Source organism: Halictus rubicundus, chromosome 4 (genome assembly GCF_050948215.1).
Source record: "Halictus rubicundus isolate RS-2024b chromosome 4, iyHalRubi1_principal, whole genome shotgun sequence".
Taxonomy (NCBI): Eukaryota; Metazoa; Arthropoda; class Insecta; order Hymenoptera; family Halictidae; genus Halictus; species Halictus rubicundus.
The window spans coordinates 15,928,839-15,949,614 of NC_135152.1; the positions used below are offsets into that span (position 1 = coordinate 15,928,839).

Sequence of the window (20,776 nt, forward strand, 5' to 3'; positions counted from 1 at the left end):
ACTTTTAGGAAACACAAGTGACCACTTTTAAACTGCTCATTGCAATATTGAAGCGATAGTTTGAAAAGGTTTTGACCCATGCATAAGCATATGGATTTAAAACCCTGCCGGCCCCCTTAAATTGCGGCGAAAGCATCTCGAAGTATCTCATGAAATTTTGCACAAAGCTAGATCAATATTATAACTTGCCAAAACGATTAGTTCCAGATCGAAGCTATTCAAAGGATTTTTTATATTCCTCCATAAATAAAAAATGAGCGTGACGCAAAGGGGCTTCAGGTTAGTCCATATTGCTTAATGTTAAACAACTTTTTTTGGAAAATTTTTTTTGCCGGTTAATAGTTGAAGCCATTTGCAATAACCCATATGATTTGTAGACCGCTAAGTATTCAATTATAGGCGGAGTAATTACATAACTATCGCACTGAAAACTGATCAATTCCCAGGAGCGAAGAAATGGTTATTTACCATGCGTATATCTCCGTAAAAAAAATTTTTTTCAAAAATCTAACTTTGGCACATCATGCACGCACTATTAGGCTATACAAAAATTATTTTTTTTATAAAAATCGAAAATTTATAAAATGGATTTTTTGCCGCCTTGGCACCACTGTGCGCCGTACCGGGTTCCGGCGGGCCGCGGGCCGCATGTTGCTCGTCACTCCTCTAGAATATTAGGGTTCTCGAATATTTTCCGATACATTCGAGAATCCCGAAATTTTTGAAAACTCAACTCGTCCCGACCATCGGGTACCCGACATTTTCGGCTTCTCGCACACCTCTAACTGCTGTAAATTTAACCGTACGCTACTGTATCGCGAGAAGGAACCAGCGGAGTGTTCGGGTAGCGCATAAACGGCCAATTAAAGGGATCCGAGCGACGATGGCAAGCTGCCCGACGGCAATGGAACGGAAGAGCGACTCGCGGCGCGTCGCGTCGCGTCGCGGCTCTCGGCTCGGCAGGCTGAAATGCCCGTAGTTAAATCGATTAGCCGCTCCGGAGGTGCATCGAAAGTTTTACTCGGTAGACTTACGCCTGTCCTGTTCGTGGCAGGATGCCCAGCAACAGGGTGGCGTCAGCTGAGCAGCCGGTAGCTGCGACGGGGACGTCGGCTGCATGGAACACGTCGGCGCGGTCCCGCATTTCCTGAGCAGCCTGGGCGGCGCTCCGGGCGCGCTCAGCTGCGACACCTGAAGATGACCGCTGTTCTTCAGCTCCTGCTTCCGGTCCAGAACGGTCTCGCTCTTCACGTAGAACGCCTTCGTCTCCTGGAGCAGCTCCACCGCGCTCTTCCGCTTCCCTGCGGCACGTGACAAGGAAACCAGACGGCTGTAAGTGACACTCCAGTGAAAACGGTAAATGGCCTGCTTCCTGTAAACGGACACCCGGCCACCGGCAACACGGCCAGATACCCGCTCGACAGGGTTAAGCCACGTGCGCCGGCACGAGCCTCGTTTACCCAAGGCTCGAACATTCGCTGTCCCTCCCCGTAATCTTCTCTATACTACACGTTCTTCAACCCCTTCCGCCGACAAGCTACCCCCGTGGGAGCCGACGGGAATTCCACCGCGAATCCCTTGTACCGGTTAATTGGAACAACGCGATTTCACGCGCGACGGAAGAATGCTTCTTCCGTTGAACATCATAGGCGGAAGTCACGTTGTATAAGAGTTTCGAATTGCCCTCCCCCTCCCCCATGCTTTTGGTATCTGTTATACGTCGTTCTACTTGTTTCAATGAGCGGAATACGAAGACGATTTTCGTTCGACTCGAAAATTACAAGTTACTACTGGCAAAATTCTTACTAGTAGATAGGATTCTCAGAGCTGGGTAAAATAGTATTTTAAATGGTAAACAGTAAATAATTCTATTTATTTTAACCCTTTGCGCTCGAGTGGTGACTCTGAAGCACCACCAGAAATTGTTGTGGCACTATTTCAAAGAAATTACAAAAAATATTACAAAATATTTGTTACATTACAAAATTTGTATTCAATAGATTACTAAACATTTAAACATTATATGTGGAAATCGGATCAGTTTCGTACGAATAAAATGAAAATATTCCAAGACGGAAGAAAAATTTAGTTTTAGAATGTAAATAGCGCCGAGTGCAAAGGGTTAATGTATACGTGCAAGTTTGAACATAAAATATTTCAGTTGCTGCAACAAGTTTTTCAAGCAGTATTTTATTTTAGATTTGCTCTTATAATATTTTATTCATTTTAATTTAGTTTCTTTGTTTCAAATATTTTGCAGAGAAAAACATAATTTTTGGTTCGTGTGCAATACATTTATGCGTATAAATTGTTTCTTAATGGCGAGATTATACGTGTACATTGTTTATCAACAAACTGCAGTTGGAACCTGCTGCGTATATTAAAGAGATTATTGTGTCAGCCATAATGATGTAAATGTGTGAAGCTCAATAACTATTTGCGTTGTTTGACACTTATGAAGTTGCGTATAATTCATTCTTATGCGTACTATTATATCTTTCTGTGAATTTGAATGTAAGGAACTACAGAGTATGTAAGTACAATAGAACGATGCATAACTGTGCTAATTGTAAGAAACACGACTGTCTTATGGGATAGAATTGAATCTTATGGTGATTGTTTCTTAGGAAATCCTATTGCGACGCCACTTTGAAAACAGACGTTTTACAATGTATATTACATGTTTCCTCCGACAGATTAATGTAATGTTCACGCGGTCGTGTAATTTGTATTCATTGGAGATTGCAGTTGTTCGCCCGTTACATTGAATTAATTAAATATTCAAGACAGGTGGAATACGCGAAACACGAGACAAGCAACAAAACCAATTGACGTCGGCTACGTATCCTCAAATTGTCGGAAATGCTAAATTGCCACAACCGCAGTCAGCTTGTTTAACACACGTGTACACGGTCTCGAACAATTGATTCGAACAAACTACCTCAAATACTGTACTCCTACCAGCATATAATGAACTCATGTCATAAAAATATGAAAACTTTCTGCTTCGAATCAGGACAGCAAACAAACTTCCTTATATCATTTATAATATACAATAGAACCTCTCAACAAATCAATACGCATAGAAACTAGCAATTTAATTAAGTTACTGTTCTATTATACGAACTCTCGGGTGTCCTTGTTTAATTTGAATAATCGATGTTCTACTGGTGAAAGCTTCAAAACAAACGAAGTAGGAAATAAAATGTTTATTCAGCAAATAATTATTTCATTCTTAAGATTAATCATTTGTAATGAAATCCTTGAATGACCTTAAAAGCAAGATTATACTTGTAGATTTCTTGTAGATTTGATGTGCGTTCATGGAAAAAATGAGTGGGTGGAATTTAAAACAATAGAAAGACTAAAAGAACTTATCGGTAAATTATTTTTAGCTGATGAAGATGGTCGAGGGAGGGAAGAAAATTATTTGACTGCTGCAAATGATGCAATTTTGATTTCTCATAAAAATCGACAATCTAATAGAAATGCATTTATTTTCGAAAAAAATGGTACCATAAGAAAAATCTGGCGAAAGAAAGTTTTCGAAATTTCTTGGCAGCAGAATGCGCCATTCGTTGCGCAACATTCCCAATTACAAGACGCACAGCTCCTCTCGCGGAACTCGATTCCGTATAAATCCCGCATAGTCGTCGACCATGCTCATAAATCAAAGCTTTCCGTAGGAATCCCGCTTCCGTTCGTCCTCGTTCGACGCGCAATACAAGCGTAATAAATGGGCTATGCATCCGAAAATTCGATAAAATTGAACGCCCTATTGATAAACATCTTTCACGGAAAATCGTCGACGTCCGCGCATTCGACAAATTGAATTTCACAAAAACTTACCGATTCGCATAGAAAGTTCTGCTGGTACTTTCACTAAATATTGCGCAAGTTCGCCAGGCGCTTGATCAATAAAAGTCGAAGATAAAGCGGAGAAAGCATGAGGCAGAATATGTTTCTTCTTTTTTTTCTACTCGAAAATATGCGTTTGGTTTTTAAGGGACGCGTGCACGCAATGCACCCGGACTATTTTGCCTGCATACTGTGATTTTAAAAGCGCTCTTATAGCACTTGCGCGTATCCCCAAGAGTGAGAAACCTGCACTTGTGTGCAATTGCAATTTGTTTGAACACTGTACGTGTATGATAAAGAAATATAAAATCTTGTTCGTTGTTTGAGTAAATTTATTAGACAGCAGGTCGTTATGCACTTATGGCGTATACAACAATTTCGAACCAAGTATATGCACGTGAGATATCTGCAATTAAATGCAATTGTAATTTTTATGCACACTTTGCGATTATCACGATCGTAGAAAAGATATTCAATTATTAAATAAATATAGAATCTTGTTCGTGGTTTCGGTAAAATTATTAGACTGCAGACCTTTATACAAACATTTTAGAACGCAAGAAAACGTATTCATTAATACGAATTGATAGCATCTTTTCATCATTTTTTTTTTAATCAATTTTCCTGATGCTGGCGAAAGAAAATTGTTCCTAATTCGGATTTTTATAAGATGAGTTACGAAAATGAGAATTTTCACGAATATCCTCAGTTAAAAAATTCTTATCAAGATGTTAAGTAACATGAATGACTCACATTACAGAGAAAAGATTTCACCCGGAATAAGAATCGAGATATATCACCAATTTTGAAAGCGAGACGAAATATTATGAGTAATGTCGGCCTTGTCGATAAGTTCGCTTTATTTCCGGATAGCCATGGCAAACATCCTGCTGCGTGATAAATTGCCGGAAGCGATGAGCGAAAGATGTTCACAATTGAATCTATCATTATCCTCGGCAATAGCGTGCCTCAAAATTGTCTGAATTTGTGGGAAGCTCTCGTGATGCTTCGACGAAATTACACTTTTGCGAATTAGATCGGTCTCGCGTATTTCCGAGGTTACCGAAGATAAACAGTTTCTATCGATCTACATAATATAATCTGCAAAGTGTGTTCCACCTTAACAAGAACAGTGGCGATGACATATTTTCCTCGGGCCAGCTGTGATTCCGTGACCGTAAATTAAATTATAGATAATATTGCGAAACGAAGATTACGAAACTTTTGCGAAAAGTGTCGGTTTGATGGTTCTGCAGCTATAAAATTTCAAGCTGCAATAAAATTCGGTGCAACGAAAAGCTAGGGGACACGGTTCATTGCACTGGCCTGGAGCACGTTGTTGTCCCCACTATTTCTAAAAGTGACTGGCAGTAGACGGTCTTTTCGTGGCTCAAAGCCGAAAAGGTAAAACGAAGAGAGTCTAAAACGTCGGCCCACGAAGTTTGACGTGGCTCTGTGTGTAAACACGCTGTCGTCCCTGAAGGTCCCGTTTCTACTTGGCACCAACTAATATCACTATGCTCTATTTATTAGAAGAGAGGTATAGTCACAGTTCTTCTCCGGACAACTCAAATCTTTTTATAAGTCTGCTTTGTGCTGTTTGTTGCAAGTGTCATTGGACAAAGTTACGTAAAATAAAAATATCAATATCTTATCAATATCTTATTTCATATCTTATGCAATATTTGTTCTTACTTAAAGACACGTAGACATAATATATTTAAAAACATCTCTAAATTCTTTTAATTTTTCTACTGTTTCGAGTTGCATTAGCTCGGCCATTTCAATGATAAGCTTTTGCACTATCAATCGGTTCTAGAAAATGTGAATTTATCTTATACCGGGTGGTTCACGAGAAACAGGCCACCTAAGTAGCTCCGTTAGGCTTAGAGATAGAAGGAAAATGTTAGAGAGAAAAGTTGTACTGTTAAAAGTGACAAATATGATAATATAAAGAAATGTTCGAATAGCAGTCGTGTTCAAGGTTTTTCGAAGGTCATCAATGATTTTTATGTACCACCATATATTTTTTACTTCACAGTATTGTAGCTGACGTCAAGACGAGTTCAACGATGTTGTACACTATGACCTTCAAATGACCTCGGACTTGAAAATTTATGATAAAGCAATGATAACTTCAAAATGTACAATCATTTTATTTCAATTAAATTAAATGTCTGACGCCTTAAACGAATTTAAAAGTGCAAACATATTATTTTCAACTTATTAAGGTTATCAAAGAAGGAAAGAATCTTCTTACTGTATTTTGCCGTTGTAGTAGACAATTTTTATTTTGCTTAAAGTTCCGCTGCCGGTTAGTTAATGATGTTCCAAAATGGCGGTTGAGAGACTTAAATTTAAAATAAAACCGCAATTGATTAGAATAGCCACGAATTAATTTATACACCTGTAATAGAAATAATTCTCATCCCCAAAGGGTTAAAATTATTATCAAGGCAAAAATACGTTTTCACGTAACTTCCTCTTCTCACAGTCAGTCTGGAAACTTGTTGTTCTGCGTCCGGATCAGAAGTCTATTTGCGACTAACAAAAATTGTCAAAAAATTTGCCAAGCAATCGTATGTGACGTCTGGTGTCTGTGTTTCAGAGGGAAGCTGTAAGATACGAAAATCGTGTTTCTTCGAATTCGCAGGTTCATCTTCCTCCGCCAATGGTGTAATCGACGGTAGTGTGCACGTGTACGCACTTTACACACTGGCTCGGGTTAAAGTGCCTCGTTTGAAACAACGACAAGGCGAGCCCGAGCGTTAATGATCAGTACGCCGACATCTGCGGCTTCCTCCCGTTTTCGCGTGGCACGCACGCCGCGCCGATGATTGATGACGTCCGACTGACACGCCCCAGGGAGCTGACACCCCCGACTTATAGCAATCATCGATACCGGCCGCGACAGCGTCTGCAGGACCATCGAATTTTATCGATGACCCGCGATCCGAGAACCCGATATCTCCGAACAATCTTCGAATCTTCCTCTCGACAAACAACACCGTCCACGCCTACTAGACAAGCTTTCTTTGAGACTAGCTTCTACACGCGACAAAAACTATAAGACGTATAAGGAAATTAATAGAAAGTTTATTTTAGTAAGAATTTTGTCTTCCTTTATCTTCATTTTTCGGTGCTTTATTCCTAACGTTATTCCTGCGACAATAGTCCTGCGTCATCCTTAGGCGACATTTAACAGGTGTTTACAAAATTCCGGAGTGCAAAGGGTTAAAGCTACGGTTCAAAGAACTTCAATAATAAGTGGAAATGTGCTCTTGTAGCTGCGACTGAACTATAAGAGACGCGACACTTTTTAGAAAGAGTCGAGTCATAAATTTTACTTTACCTTATATTAATAATGTACAATAATACATTACCGACAATTATTTGGCCAACAGTGTTTTCAACAACACGATTTCACCGAGACCGAGTTCGCCGACATTTCTTTACCGACATGTTGAAATCACCGACAATTATTTCCCCGACATTAACAATTAAGGACAAGAGTCCTCAGACACTCCAGTAAGTCAAAAAAACAATGTCGGTAAAATCAATGTCGGTCACATGATTGTCGGCTATTTCAACATGTCGGCAAAGAAATATTGTCGGCGAACTCGGTGTCGGTGAAATCGTGTCGATGAAAAGATTGTCGGCCATTTAAAGGTAGCCCATTTTGAAAGAAGAAAAGATTTCAGAAAAAATTAATTGTTTAAACAATATTTTGAATATTCAAACTTTTTTCTGAAATCTTTTTATATAACTACATTCCTTGGTCGAAAACACGTAAATTAAAAAAAAAATCATTGTGCTAGATCCTCTAGTTCCCGAGATATTGGCAAAATTAGGGATTGCACCACAAAATTTATGTAAAATGAACGAGCGGGATAATATTTGCTATGAAAATTAAATTACCAAACTTTCATTTTGATCAATACCTCACAGACGACTGCGAAAGAACAAATATGCAATTAGCCGCGGAATTTTTGCGAAAAATGTGCAATCGATGGCCCGAATTAAAGAGGAACGTGGTAATACTACCTTATAATGAGATTATAAGCAGCGAACTCAGTAATTATACAGGGTGTCCCAAAAATGTTGCATTTCCTTGAAATCGGTGATTGCTTAGATGATTTGAAGTAATTTTTTCCTGTGCAAAAATGTTCTCCGCAGCTTCGGTGGGGAGCTATTAACGAAAAACGCTGACCAATCAGGGCGCGGCTACAGAGGACGGATTCCGGCTCGGCCAAAGCGACCTGCCGCGGCCTGATTGGTCCGTGTTTTTCGTTAATAACTCCTTGACGAAGAAAAAGTTACTTCAAATCACTTAAGGAATCACTCATTTCAAGGAAGTGCAATATTTTTGGGACACCCTGTATACGAGTTGTTTGTGTTTTGTTTTAGTACACGAGTTTCGTCAAACATTTGCGGAATAATGTTTGCATTAGGGATGTACAAAATTTCCGCATGTTTATTCACTTTGTCCCATTGACTTCAGAAATGTACCGTTCATTGGGCATAAATCATTTAGCGCTTATCGCAACTTACATAACAAATAGCACCCGTGTATGTAAGTCGAGGCGGCTTGTCGCACATCGAGTCTCGGGGGTTAAACGCAATTTATGGTTGTATTTATACTCTCTCGCTCGGCACGAATAAGCGTCAATTGATTGTTGCCACGACAATCAGTAGTGTCTGATTCTACCGACAATGAGTTCGAATAAAATGCATATGTGCGTTGACACATATGTTACTTGTAACTACATTGCAACCACTGGACCGTAAATAAAGAAACCGTAAGTAAGAAACAATCAGAAAATTAGAATTTAAGGCCAGTTACAGCATTTTTCCTTTCTTTAATCATTTTGCCAAGTTGGAAATAATATAATGGTATTCCTAAATTCACTATTTTACTACTCTAAATTGTATCGTCTCATTTTTATCGTAAATATATTATTAATAATATATATCTGTATGTTTAGTTAATTTAAGATTATTTTATATATTTTACACTCACGGTTGGACTAAATTATCCATGAGTTTATGAAGCGCATTTTAGTTAGTTTTAGATATTTAGTTTTAAATATTAGTTTTAAATATTCTCTATCTATACTTTAAATTGTAATAGGTGAAAACCTAAACACAATAAATATAATAGTAATAAAAATATATTATTAATGACAATAAGTTTTGTAAATAGCTACATCTTTTCCTTTTAATTTATATTTATACTGCATCGACTAGCTACCATTGTTCGTTCAAAGAAGATAAAATTAAATTTGCTAATAGTGATAAAGATCGTGATTACTGTCAAAATGGGCACCTTCAAAAATCGACGAGGTCGACAATTTTTAAAACGTTATTAGTGGAGAGATGTTAATATCGCGTAACGATATTAAAACTGCTTTATAAAGAACATTGTGAACAGACTAAAATAATATAAGGGGGTAAAATATGATCAAAGTTCTCTTCTCATTTAGAATTATTGGCACGCCGGAGGTTAATATTAGATAGTGATCGTCCATCACAATTTCTAATATGAACATTGAACAGAGAGAGAGAGTTCGGTCACGTCTTGGGCCAGATTAATCAGTTCAATTGCTTAAAAGAGTCAGCTGGCAAACGGAATGATTTCGTGTTATCTCAGACCCGTGCCACATTTCTCCGTTTCTACAAACGTCTGAAATGTATTTATGGTTCTAATTAATAGTTGTCATCACAAATTACAAATATTTCGAAATTCATGGATTGGGATGGAAATTTAGGGATACCAATTTTAAAGACACTTATTTTTAATGTGACCAATCTTAAATACTAACATCACGAATCAAAATCAATTTCCGAAAAATTAAAGTATATTTTTAGTGTTACGTCCGCCATATTCACGAAAAGAGAATCCAGAAAAATAGAATTAAAGAATTTGTCAGATCAAAAAAAAAAATGTAATGTAATATCGATTAACAGGCGTTCACGTGTCAACTTTTTTTACTTTTCATACAACTCGCCGTACTCGCCGTATTGGCAACGATTAAAGAAAGAAAACCCGTTCCCTCCAAAACCATTATTTCCCAACATCTGTAAAAAAAAAAAAAGAAACTGTCGCCTTCAATGACAATAGGAATCTGTGGTAAAAAAGTTGATGCGTCGCCTAAGATAAATGGCATGGTTGAGCGAAGTTGCAAACTCTGCAATTTCCCCATTTCGCTACTTTTTGTCATAGTATGACGCAGCAATAAAAGAAACCTGAAATAACCCGGTGTCGAAACACAATGGCTTCGGGAAGTAAGGGAAACGCATCCGCTGTCCCAGAAAACTGAACATTCACGTTTTATCTTCGAATTGACGGAATTATATAAAGGCTAAACGGTATCAATAAAATAACGATTCCGATAAGAAGGGAGCCTTTTCTTTTCTCTGAAACAGAATAAATAAAAATAACATTCTTCGTTCCAACTTCCATTTCCCTAAAAACGGTTGTCTGCGAATCTGCATATGTGTTTATGGTAATCGAAGATTATAGCAAAACACAAGAAATGTGAACATTTTCCCCGTATTTTTGCCCATTAAAATAATTTTTAGCGGTGATAAAATATCCAACACGAATGAAAAAAGAAGTGAATAAATGTTTATTATACGCCACGGTAATATTAAAAACTTAATATTGACAATTTGGTAAATGAAATTTAATTTTTGCGTAAGTAGATACGATATTACTCTGGCTTGCATGAAGCACTTCTAGTTGAACTAACAATTTTAATTAAGTATTCAGTTAAATTTTTTCATTCAGAAAATCGATGGAGATAATTAAAACGGTCGGCGCAGTAACGTAAGTAGATGAGAAACGAACGAAAAACAGAGACGTGTAATGGAGAATTAGTTACAGACAGGAATTTGCTAAAAATAATTAGACACGAAACCGGCCTTTGGTAGAACAAATAGCATAGGCCAGTTTAACCCCGCGCTAACAAACGAGGGTTACAAGAAGCGCGGGTTCCTTGACACGGTTAGAGGAATCCTCGACTAAGACGTTTCTAAAAAAAGACTGCGTTACGTTGCGCCAGGGGTTCGTTTGGTTTTCTGTTTGACACTTAGCAGCTTGACATCGGAACATCGTTTGTGGCTTGTGATATATCACCCTTTCTTGGTTTCGCTCAACCAGGAAGCACAACAGCACATAATTCATACAATTTACGTGGCTTTCAGAGAAGATTAACTTTAGGAGCAACGAACGCTAACAGTGACTCGACTTGATCTTATTGTGTAAATAACACAAGTCCGTTTACCGAGTTCTCAATTGATTCTCCTTGCAGTATCAATCCTGGAAAAGTGCTTTCAAAACGAGTACGTGCAATTTAAAACAGTAAGAAAGTTAAAATTATTAACACTGCGTTCACGGAGCGCTAAGAGTCACCATTTTGCATCATTTTATAAAAATAACAACATGTGTCTATCCAAATTTTTAATAATTCCTCGTGGATACATCTTTACAATCGCAATAATCGTTAATTCAAAATATTAGAACTCAGTCTCTTATTTCGTCTACTCATTTTTGTCATAAACCTGCAGTCCAATTATCACAAAGATCACACGAAATGTTGTGTATCGTGATACAAGACTACTTGTAAAACGTGTAAGTGCCACTTAGAACAGGGAAAATAGAATTTAAGTATACATTATTTTCTAAATATTAAAATTATTAAAGACAGTGTCTTATTTCGTCTACTCAGTCTTGCCATAAGCAGTCCCATTATCGGACGACATTTTTTAAACGTTCATGCAGACATCTAGAGCGAAGCTGCGTACAATTTTAATATAGTTCGGTTATCATAAAAATTGTTGATATTATTCCTTATTTTCGGAACGAAGATCGTTTCGGAGATTCTTGGCGAGGTTGTTGGCGTTTACGCACGTCACAAATCACACGTGTCGGTCATGGTAGCCGATGACATGTGTTTGACACACTGTGCGAGACTTTCTTTTGAAACGACCGCAGACTGCGATAATAACGGCGGAAAAGAGATAAGAAAAAAGATGAGGCAGCAGAAGCTCCAGAAACTGCGGATTCCGCGGCGCGGCGCGGCGGCAGAAATGTGTCTAGACTACTCTGGACGCTTCGAACGCAGCGGTTGCACCCATGTACTCGAACTGCAACGAATCCCTGCAGCCCTTACTGCATGATAACATCGGGGAACCCGTCCTTTAATAAAATACATGAGAGATCTCTCCAAACGAACGAAAGATACGCAACGAAACAGACACTTCGAAATTGTTTCATCAGGAGGAGTCCATCCCCTTGGTCTCACGTTTTCAATGTACATATTTCTTTTTGTTTTTATAAAACATCTAATACATTTCCACTAGAAAAGCAAAAAAGATGTGGCAAACGAGACAAATATTTACTAATTTTATTCGAGGCGTGAAATTAATTGTTTGCATCGTATTGCATCCGTTTATTTGCACATTCAATTGTTAACATTTTGCGGAATTTTCAAAACGTGAAATTCTCTTGACTTATTCATTTCTAAAATAACTTCTTAACATATAAATCGAAAACATTGCAAGAGATTGTATTCTATTGCGTTTGATTTATTTCTAAAACAAATTCTTAATACGTAGATTTAAAAAAATGGTATCTTTTAACGTTCTGTGAAAGTAACAGCCTCTTTAACGACAGACATTCAAAGCAACGACGTCGATTTTACGAAGAAATATTAACAAAGTATTAGTCTTAGATCATCCCTCCTCAGTTTCGATTTTAATACTATTTTCATTTACATTCATTATTTCTCTCTTCCCGCGGAAGAAAATGTACCAAAGAAAATAATCAATTTTGCGGAAAAAATGGAAACACGATACAATTAAAAAATAAAGTCCCTTTGCTCCGTTATCCGACGGTATCAGATGCTAACAGATTAGGATCGCAACTTTATCAGTTGGGCTCACAATGCCTGAATTCCCATTACACCGGTGTGAGAAGAGAACGTATCAATATCAACGAACACGGCGACGAACGTGTTAATTTTCCGCCGAACAGGTGTAGAACGGTACGCGTTACCGTTACAAAATTCTGTAATGAGCGATAGTAATCGATACGTGAACGCGCGAATAAGCACTCGAGCAGACCGAAAATCATTAGAACTAATAGCCTGTGCGAGTGTGTTTCCCTCTGGTCGCGAAAGGGATGATAATTAACGGCGACAACGGTGAAGGGTTAAGATAAAACTGTCCGGTCGATAGGGACTTCGTTCAAGGACACAAACTTTCCCGGGAAAGGTTGCACGGTTCACGTGAATAATTAACGGATTTTCCGAACCGCGAATCGACGCACACGTGTCTCGCGGATCGATTCGCGAACCCTAATTAACGCTTCCGTTTCTTCCGGTCCGCGTACGCGAATTTCAATCGTTTCCCGTTAAATAGCGATCCGGCCGCAATTACCGCCTAATTTTAAATCCCGCCGAGTATTTATAGTGTGAATTCGTCCCGGAAACGTGCGAGTGATCGATCGTAAAAATTCGCCTGGCCGAAAATGACTGATTGCAAAAGTATTGATGAATATTCAGCGAGGAAATGTTCGATAGCTGTCGATGTAAAAATATTTTATTCCACGGTCAGCGTTTTTTTCTTCTCACGCCTCGCGTACCTCCGGGGTCGTGTAAAATGTGAAAAAGGAAACTGGTCTTGAAATTGCGGACGCTTTGAACCTCAATGTCAATGTAAAGGCGACGCGTCACGGGGAGAAAATAATCGAGCGTTGCGACGTAACGCGGCAACCCTTCGACTACGAGACCCATCAACCATAACGCAGCACGTGATTTCCTGCCCGAGCACCTTGGCAAATCAAAATAATCCTTTCGAGATCGATTTGAACGGTGAATTCGCAGAAATATCCGCGGGCGAACATTGAACTGCGATATTCAGGCGAACTCGAAGTTACGACTACGTCAGATCGAATTATTTCCTTTCAACGTTAACTACTGTCGTATTTTTCAATTAAACTCATAGGAAAATTCTTCGAATATTAATTTAAACTTGAAAGCAATTTTAGTGATAGTGATCGATATAAAAACAATTTTTTAACGTACCTCTTGTCGACACATCTTGCTGATGTTCCGAAGGTAGTAGGTGTTCACTTAATTAATTCGTCAGAAACTGAGAAATCGAATGACGGTTTTGATACTCTGGATCAAAGAAGACCCGGACTCCGCCGTCGGAGAGTTGATACATAAAATTGCACAGTTTAATATCCTAGACCCGATTCTGAAGAGCAAAAGATTTCACACGATCCTCAGGGTGAATATCACCCACTTTCTTCTTTTAGATTTTGTAAAACGTCTGATTTCTTTCTGTTTGTGTTGTAGAATGTGTGTAAAGTAACTAGTAAATGAAATGTGGTAAAATAAAAATATCAATCGTTTCTTCAGTCCAAGTGTATGTCAAATCAGGCGTCTCCTAAGTTTTCTGTGATCCCGTTCTAATAAACACATAAAATGATGATGTTTCCGACAAGTGATTTCATTGGTTCAACTTTTCCCTTCACTGTATGAACAAACGAGTGACTTTTACGCGAATTCGCATTCGAAACAACTGACAAAGAAATGTCCATACTGGAAGTAAGATCGAAAGAGGCTTGCAGCCTCTTTATCGGGTTATTTTAGTCGTATAAAAATAAGAGAAAAATAAAACTCGAGAGTAACCTTCATTGAAGTTTTCGCTTTATACCGCGATTTGCTCGTTCTCGCGTGCCACCAGGATACAAACATCCGCGGTGTTTATTAATAAATGAAAGGGCAGGTTTACCGGTATGATCGACGTGCCGATGATGATTCCTGACGTAGGGAGGTGCCGGGTGCCTGGGTTGCATGTCCCAGTACGTGTTTCGGCTGTTCCCAAAATTGTTCACCCGTGGCTGCTGCGAAGGCGAAGTTTGCTTGCAAGGCAACCTGGCCATGGCAGTCATCATCTTCTTCTGCACCACCTCGCCTATCCGAAAAATTAATCACTTCATCGATGCACCGGTTTGTTGCGCCGTCGTTTCAACCCCATCTTCGAGCGATCCTCACCACTCTGAAACAGAACCACGGATTAATTAGCCTTATGATCGAACCGATTAACAAGGGGGGATTCTCGTGTTAGAAGCACAAAAATAAGTGATGTTTGCGATTTGTTTTACAAAAACTATTTATATCATCGGCGTAAAACCTTTTGGCATACAAGTAAGCAATTCCACGCTATACAAAAACTTTTTGTTCCAAGTTTTGATTAATTTTGTGACAATTTTTACAATCCTGTAGACCTTGTTAATGAAGTAGCTAATATTGGCGTACAGCGTAGCAAGTGTCACAATTATCTGAAAGCAAGAAGAATTATATTTACGCTGGTACTGAACGCTGATTTAAGAAAAAATTTGGAGAATTACAAAAGTTATGGATTGCTTAAGGAAAAATACATTTGTTCGATAGGCAAATTAATCTCATTTATAAGGAAAAAAATATTATACATAAGACTTTAAGTTGAAATTATGGTTCAGTACATCGAGAAATTTGTAATGAATTGAATTAAGCCTTTGAGTCCGCCATTATTGTGCGCGGCAGTTTTGAAAATGTGATTTCGGGAAAAATGCGTTTAAACACGCTGTAAAATCTTCATTATTCATAATTAAGCTATTAGACTTTGAGAACATATTTTTGAAATGTTGGTCCTTCGATGTATGTAAAAAAGAGTTATTCGAGTTTGTTACACGAGAATCCTCCACGAGATATTTTTATGAAGAAAAATGTGAAGAGAAATGTGGAAAGTAACATCGATTTTATACATTTGCAACTTTTGTGAAGGTACATTTATATGCGGTGCATATTAGGTGCATTATGCAGGTACGTTTACACTACGGATCTATATGGAAAATAAATTCTGTATCGATCGTAGGGGTTCGATAAAAATTAACTTCATCCTCTAATAATTTTGTTGCACTGAAAACAACATAACAATATTCTTGAATTTGTCTAACCTCTTACTATTTTAATTTAATTCTTCTAGTACCTCCAATAATAACCCAGATCATGTAAAGAATTAATTGAACAATTACATAACTAATAATCGCAACGGACAAATTATTTCTGATGCGAATAAGTTAATGATTTGTTAATTGCCCCAGGCGCGGGGTTTTTCCGGCTCGGAGAACGATCGTTCCGCGACAATAGAAAAATGTCATTTACAGCGTAGCCGGGATAGGCTGTTAAAGTACAAAGGATCTGCTGCACCTTGTTAAATATTTAATCAGCCACACGCCTCCCGATTCTTCGCGCTGCCCTATTCTCCCGAGCACAATGATGTCTGTATTGGGCTACCTGTATTCAGCAGGGACAGCAGCATTTCCCAGGCTTTGCCTGTCTATTGTCAACCCCGTTTTAAATAAGTATGTACAAACACACCGCTGCAACACGATACAGGAACATTAAAAGCGACGCGAGTAACCAACGTTACACCTCTCTTTTATTTTTGTAGTTTCGCTAACGACGCCCTTTCAGATGGTAAGCGCAGCTTGTTACCACATCGTGGATTAGGGGGTAGCGGAAAAGTGTGCGGTGAGACACTCGGGGGTGTACATGATGAGTCGATTGCAGATAGAGCAAGATTGCAGGGGATAGTACAATTTGGTACCACAATTTTAAATTGAAACACTTGAGGCAATCATTATTCCGAATGGTTAGCTGTCCAAGCCTAAACCTGTTACACAGAGTGATTCTAGCAACTGAGCCAGGCTATAACTCTACTTCTATTATAAATAGAATAAAATTGCAGGCGATAGCACAGTTCGGTACCACAATTTTAAATTGAAACATTTGAGGCAATCATTCCGAATCATTATTCCGAATGTTTAATTGTCTAAATTTAAAATTGCTGTACAGGGTAAATCTAGTATCCGGACCTAGCATGTAGCCATTTGTATTGCAGATAGAACAAGATTGCAGGACGTAGTACAATTTGGTACCACAATTTTGAATGGAAACATTTGAGGCAATTATTCTGAACATTATTCTGAATGGTTGCAAATGTTTTGGAAACTATATGAGATACAGGAAGAAAGTTTATTATGCTCTATATGACAAATGTGATTTTATAGCCACAGTATATTGATCAATATACCTACAGAATAATATTACTTTTTGTTTGCTTTCTGTGTCTGTTCTGAAACCCATTGAATAACATTTCAAGTCTATTTCATTTTAATGAAGTAATTTTTCCTTGAAATACAATCATGATATTTAATTAATTTGACAAAACATTCTCGGTTCATATTCGTCCAGCTTCGTTTTACACTTTAATTAGACCAATTGTGTTTTACTCGCAATCTCGTATTTTAAAAAAGCGCTTCAACTCGTATTGTAAAATACAATTTCAAATTCGTATAAAAACAACGTTGACTGTACCATTAAAAATTGATATAAACAAAACGGAACCTTATTTTCAAAAGGGGATTGTCTCACTGCTAATTCACACAGTTATTGAACATTTAGCATCATTGTGACAACGAAAGCAACCGATGCTTCATTTGTAGGTAGAAGCGTATGCACAAATATTGTAGCATTATCTAGAAACAACGTTGGTGCATACTCGATCCACGAGAAATGTATTGCACTCTGCTATCATTCGCTAATAAGAATAGAGAGAAACTAGATCTACGTAAATCGACAGATCAATGGGAATATATATCAGAAGAGAGCGATATTTATTCTTATGAGTTCAGCGCAGACATTCTCTCCGAACAATGACGCAATATCAATAGATAAACACCTACAAGTTGATTTTTATTGCTTTTCTTGGAACGTGACGCTGCTAAACGTAAAATCGCGCAACTATCATAAGTCCGTCCAAGATTTTCGTTTTTTTACTGTGATTTTTATCGATTAATTATCAAAGTATCCAAATGATATTTTCTACATAAACTACTAGAAGATCAAGATTATATTACTAGATATACAGAAAAATGTTCGTCATTTTCGTGTGGAAAAGATTAAAAAAGACAAATAATATGTTTTCACATGTTTGCTTACAGAAAAAACAATTAAAAATAATTCCAATTCCCGTACAGTTTTATCGTGTTTTGCAATAATTGATAGATAATAAACAGTACAAACTTGTTTTTATAAAGCCTCCCTTCCGAGAACATTAGCGAACACCAGCATTCATTGCAAACACATAAGCGATTTAATTACTAGGCGCGGAGGAGGCGTGTATACAATCGAATGGTAATTATTAGACAGAGGATCTTTGTGCGTTTATAGCTCGTAAAATCTTCAAAAAGAACAGTACTACAGAAACCGTGAGAGGCTATCGCGACTCATATCCTTAAACTAATTTCCTTTGTTACGTTTATAACAAAGTACGTGAGATAAGAACCGATGTGCGTTTCTGCGTAACACTATCACTATTCATAACTCGAGGGAATGCACCAACAATGGAATATTGGGTTAAACAATATCGAAAAGAAATTCAAATAACTAGACAGCGGATTTTTATGGAAAATAAAAATTATTTCTTTTCTTAGTAACTGTAGTGAGCTAGAAATAATAATTTCTAAATTCGTTAACCGTATTTATGATTTTACGATTGATCTACTCATTTTTGTCGTAAAATCTGCGCGCTGTGTCAGTCACCGGGCCGCGAAAGGCAGCGTTCAATCACAGCCCAGTTACATTGCAATTACCATCCATTAGACTGTCACATACGTTTCTTAATCGAAACGACACCGCTCCGACCATAATGTGTCCCGCACTCTGATCGCGATGCATATTCGATCATAATATCTATTATAATTCGCAGATGCTCTGTACGTCGAACGAACAAGGTTTGAAACAAAAAATCAAATTTCTTTATAATTCACTATGATTAGACTGCGAATCTTTGTGCTAAAGAAGATTCTTCACTATTTATGTATGTCTTTACTATACCCTACTAATTTTATTCCCCATTACTAGTCTCTACTATTTATATCTTCGTTATTGAAGATATTTTTTAATAATTCTAATAAGCTGGAGGAGCAAGAAAATAGTATATCGATGTTCTTTAATTATTTCGATTTTTCTGTCGTTTTAACATTAGAACTACCAGATGCATCAAAATTACTTGTTTCTGATTTTTTCTTTTATAATCATTGAAATCATCCAAATGTTTTAATCAACTTCCTTATGTACCCCCTATGTACACTACATGAAATACGCTAGAATTGAAATTAAAGGTATTCTGTATGTTCCATTAAACAAAATGAATTACAGTGATTTCTCTATATATGTCGCCAAGGCCAGGAGAGGCCTCGGACGCCGAGCAGTGTAAACATAATACGGCTCAGGTATGTCTCCTGGACGATACACGACGCTGGCAAGACCCGTGTTGTTGACATATATCGAGAACTCACTGTATCTCTTCTACAAACAAAGAATGTCAACTCGTTCATAAGTAGACTTTCTATCAAGCGGCCAATAAAACTTGTTTTAATGAATAGAAATAAACGATATACACAAAGTGGGTAAAACAGAAAAACTTGTATACAGTCATCTTTGGCTTCTATTACCTTTCACTAATAGCAATAACTTCATAATAACACGCACAACTCTACAAAACGTATTCTTAAAATTTTCATCACAGCAAAAACATTACTGTTTCTTCATAAAAACAATATTTATTATTTATTTAGCAATTCTAACTACCATTAGCGAAAAACTTTTTTACACGTCGTACAGTAAATTGATTATAAATCAAATTATGGTAAGAGATCGTAATGAATTGGAGAAGAAAATTTCTTTGTTTTTGTGGTAGTTTCTGTTCTAAGCTTATGAAAAAGTCTTGTGGTTAACTAAAAATAGGAGAACCAAATTTTTCAAGTTACTTTTAACAACGGTAGCAATATACCATATTAAAATTCTGATTTTATAGAGTAAATAAACTATTATTTATTAACCGGAACTATAGAAGTTTCGCACAACCCTTTATCAGAAATACACATTCTTTAAATTATTCACTGAAAAGAAAAAATATTCTATTGTGAAAGCGTTCGGATATGTTTGTAGTCAACTCAATATAACGGGAATAATTCGATCGTATTTGTTTTGTCAAACCGAATGAAAATTACGAAGAAATCGCGCGAGAAACTATGGTAATTTCGCGAACTGTATCATTTTGATCGAGTGCAAGAAGCAGAGAAGAGAATTCCTTCGTTTTTGTGGTAGGGGCAACGTGCGGTGCGCGATGGGGTGGTAATCTCGATCGTGTTATAATCAGATTAAATATTATCACAACCGATACACGGGTGCTTGAGCTTACGATGACAGGGAACCGCGATTCGATCACCGGAGCAAACGATACACATTGACGGGATGGAATGCGATCGTGTGGCGGCAACGAGGGCCGAATAACGCCCCGAAGAGGCTGGCGACCGAGCCACGAACGAACCGCGATTATGCCGCAATTAAACAACCACCGTAAATCAAGCCCTCGATACCGAGAACAGTGAAAGCGGTACGGAGCGTCCTCCTAAGTGATTGCCATGATTGCCCGCGCGCCAACATCCTGGGAAAACCGCGGGCACACGAGGTGAAAGCGACCGATCTCAAAAATAAACTAAACCCACGACCAGATATCAGCCGTTCGCATAGTCTTTTAACATTGTGCCGCCAAATCACTGCCGTTTACTGGCTATAACTAAATTAGTGCTTAACTGATTTCATGTAATTTTATCCCCTCCGCTGGGGGGATCCCCCTTGGAACCTTGGGAGCCAATGAGGGATTGAGTATCGGTGAGACCGACACTAATACAAACGAATCGAAAGATTGCGAACGAAACCTTTACCATCGTATTAGTCTAGTATTTGAAATAAAAACTTTCCAACTCGATTGCAGGGAACAGAAGCTGAATTAA

General features: G+C 37.9%; 1 protein-coding gene across 2 annotated transcripts in view; it reads right to left on the bottom strand.

Annotated features, from left to right (window-relative positions):
• LOC143353626 (uncharacterized) overlaps positions 1 to 20,776 on the bottom strand; it is a 65,082-nt gene that overhangs the window by 12,960 nt on the left and 31,346 nt on the right. Inside the window, exons 2-3 of one of the 2 annotated variants that reach the window (XM_076787081.1) lie at positions 14,662 to 14,928; positions 1,035 to 1,301 (exon numbers count right to left, since the gene is read on the bottom strand). In XM_076787081.1, the coding sequence (XP_076643196.1) occupies positions 1,035 to 1,301; positions 14,662 to 14,824 (430 nt within the window). In that variant the 5' untranslated portion in view covers positions 14,825 to 14,928. The remainder of the gene's footprint in view (positions 1 to 1,034; positions 1,302 to 14,661; positions 14,929 to 20,776) is intronic. The other variant, XM_076787082.1, reaches the window with a different exon arrangement.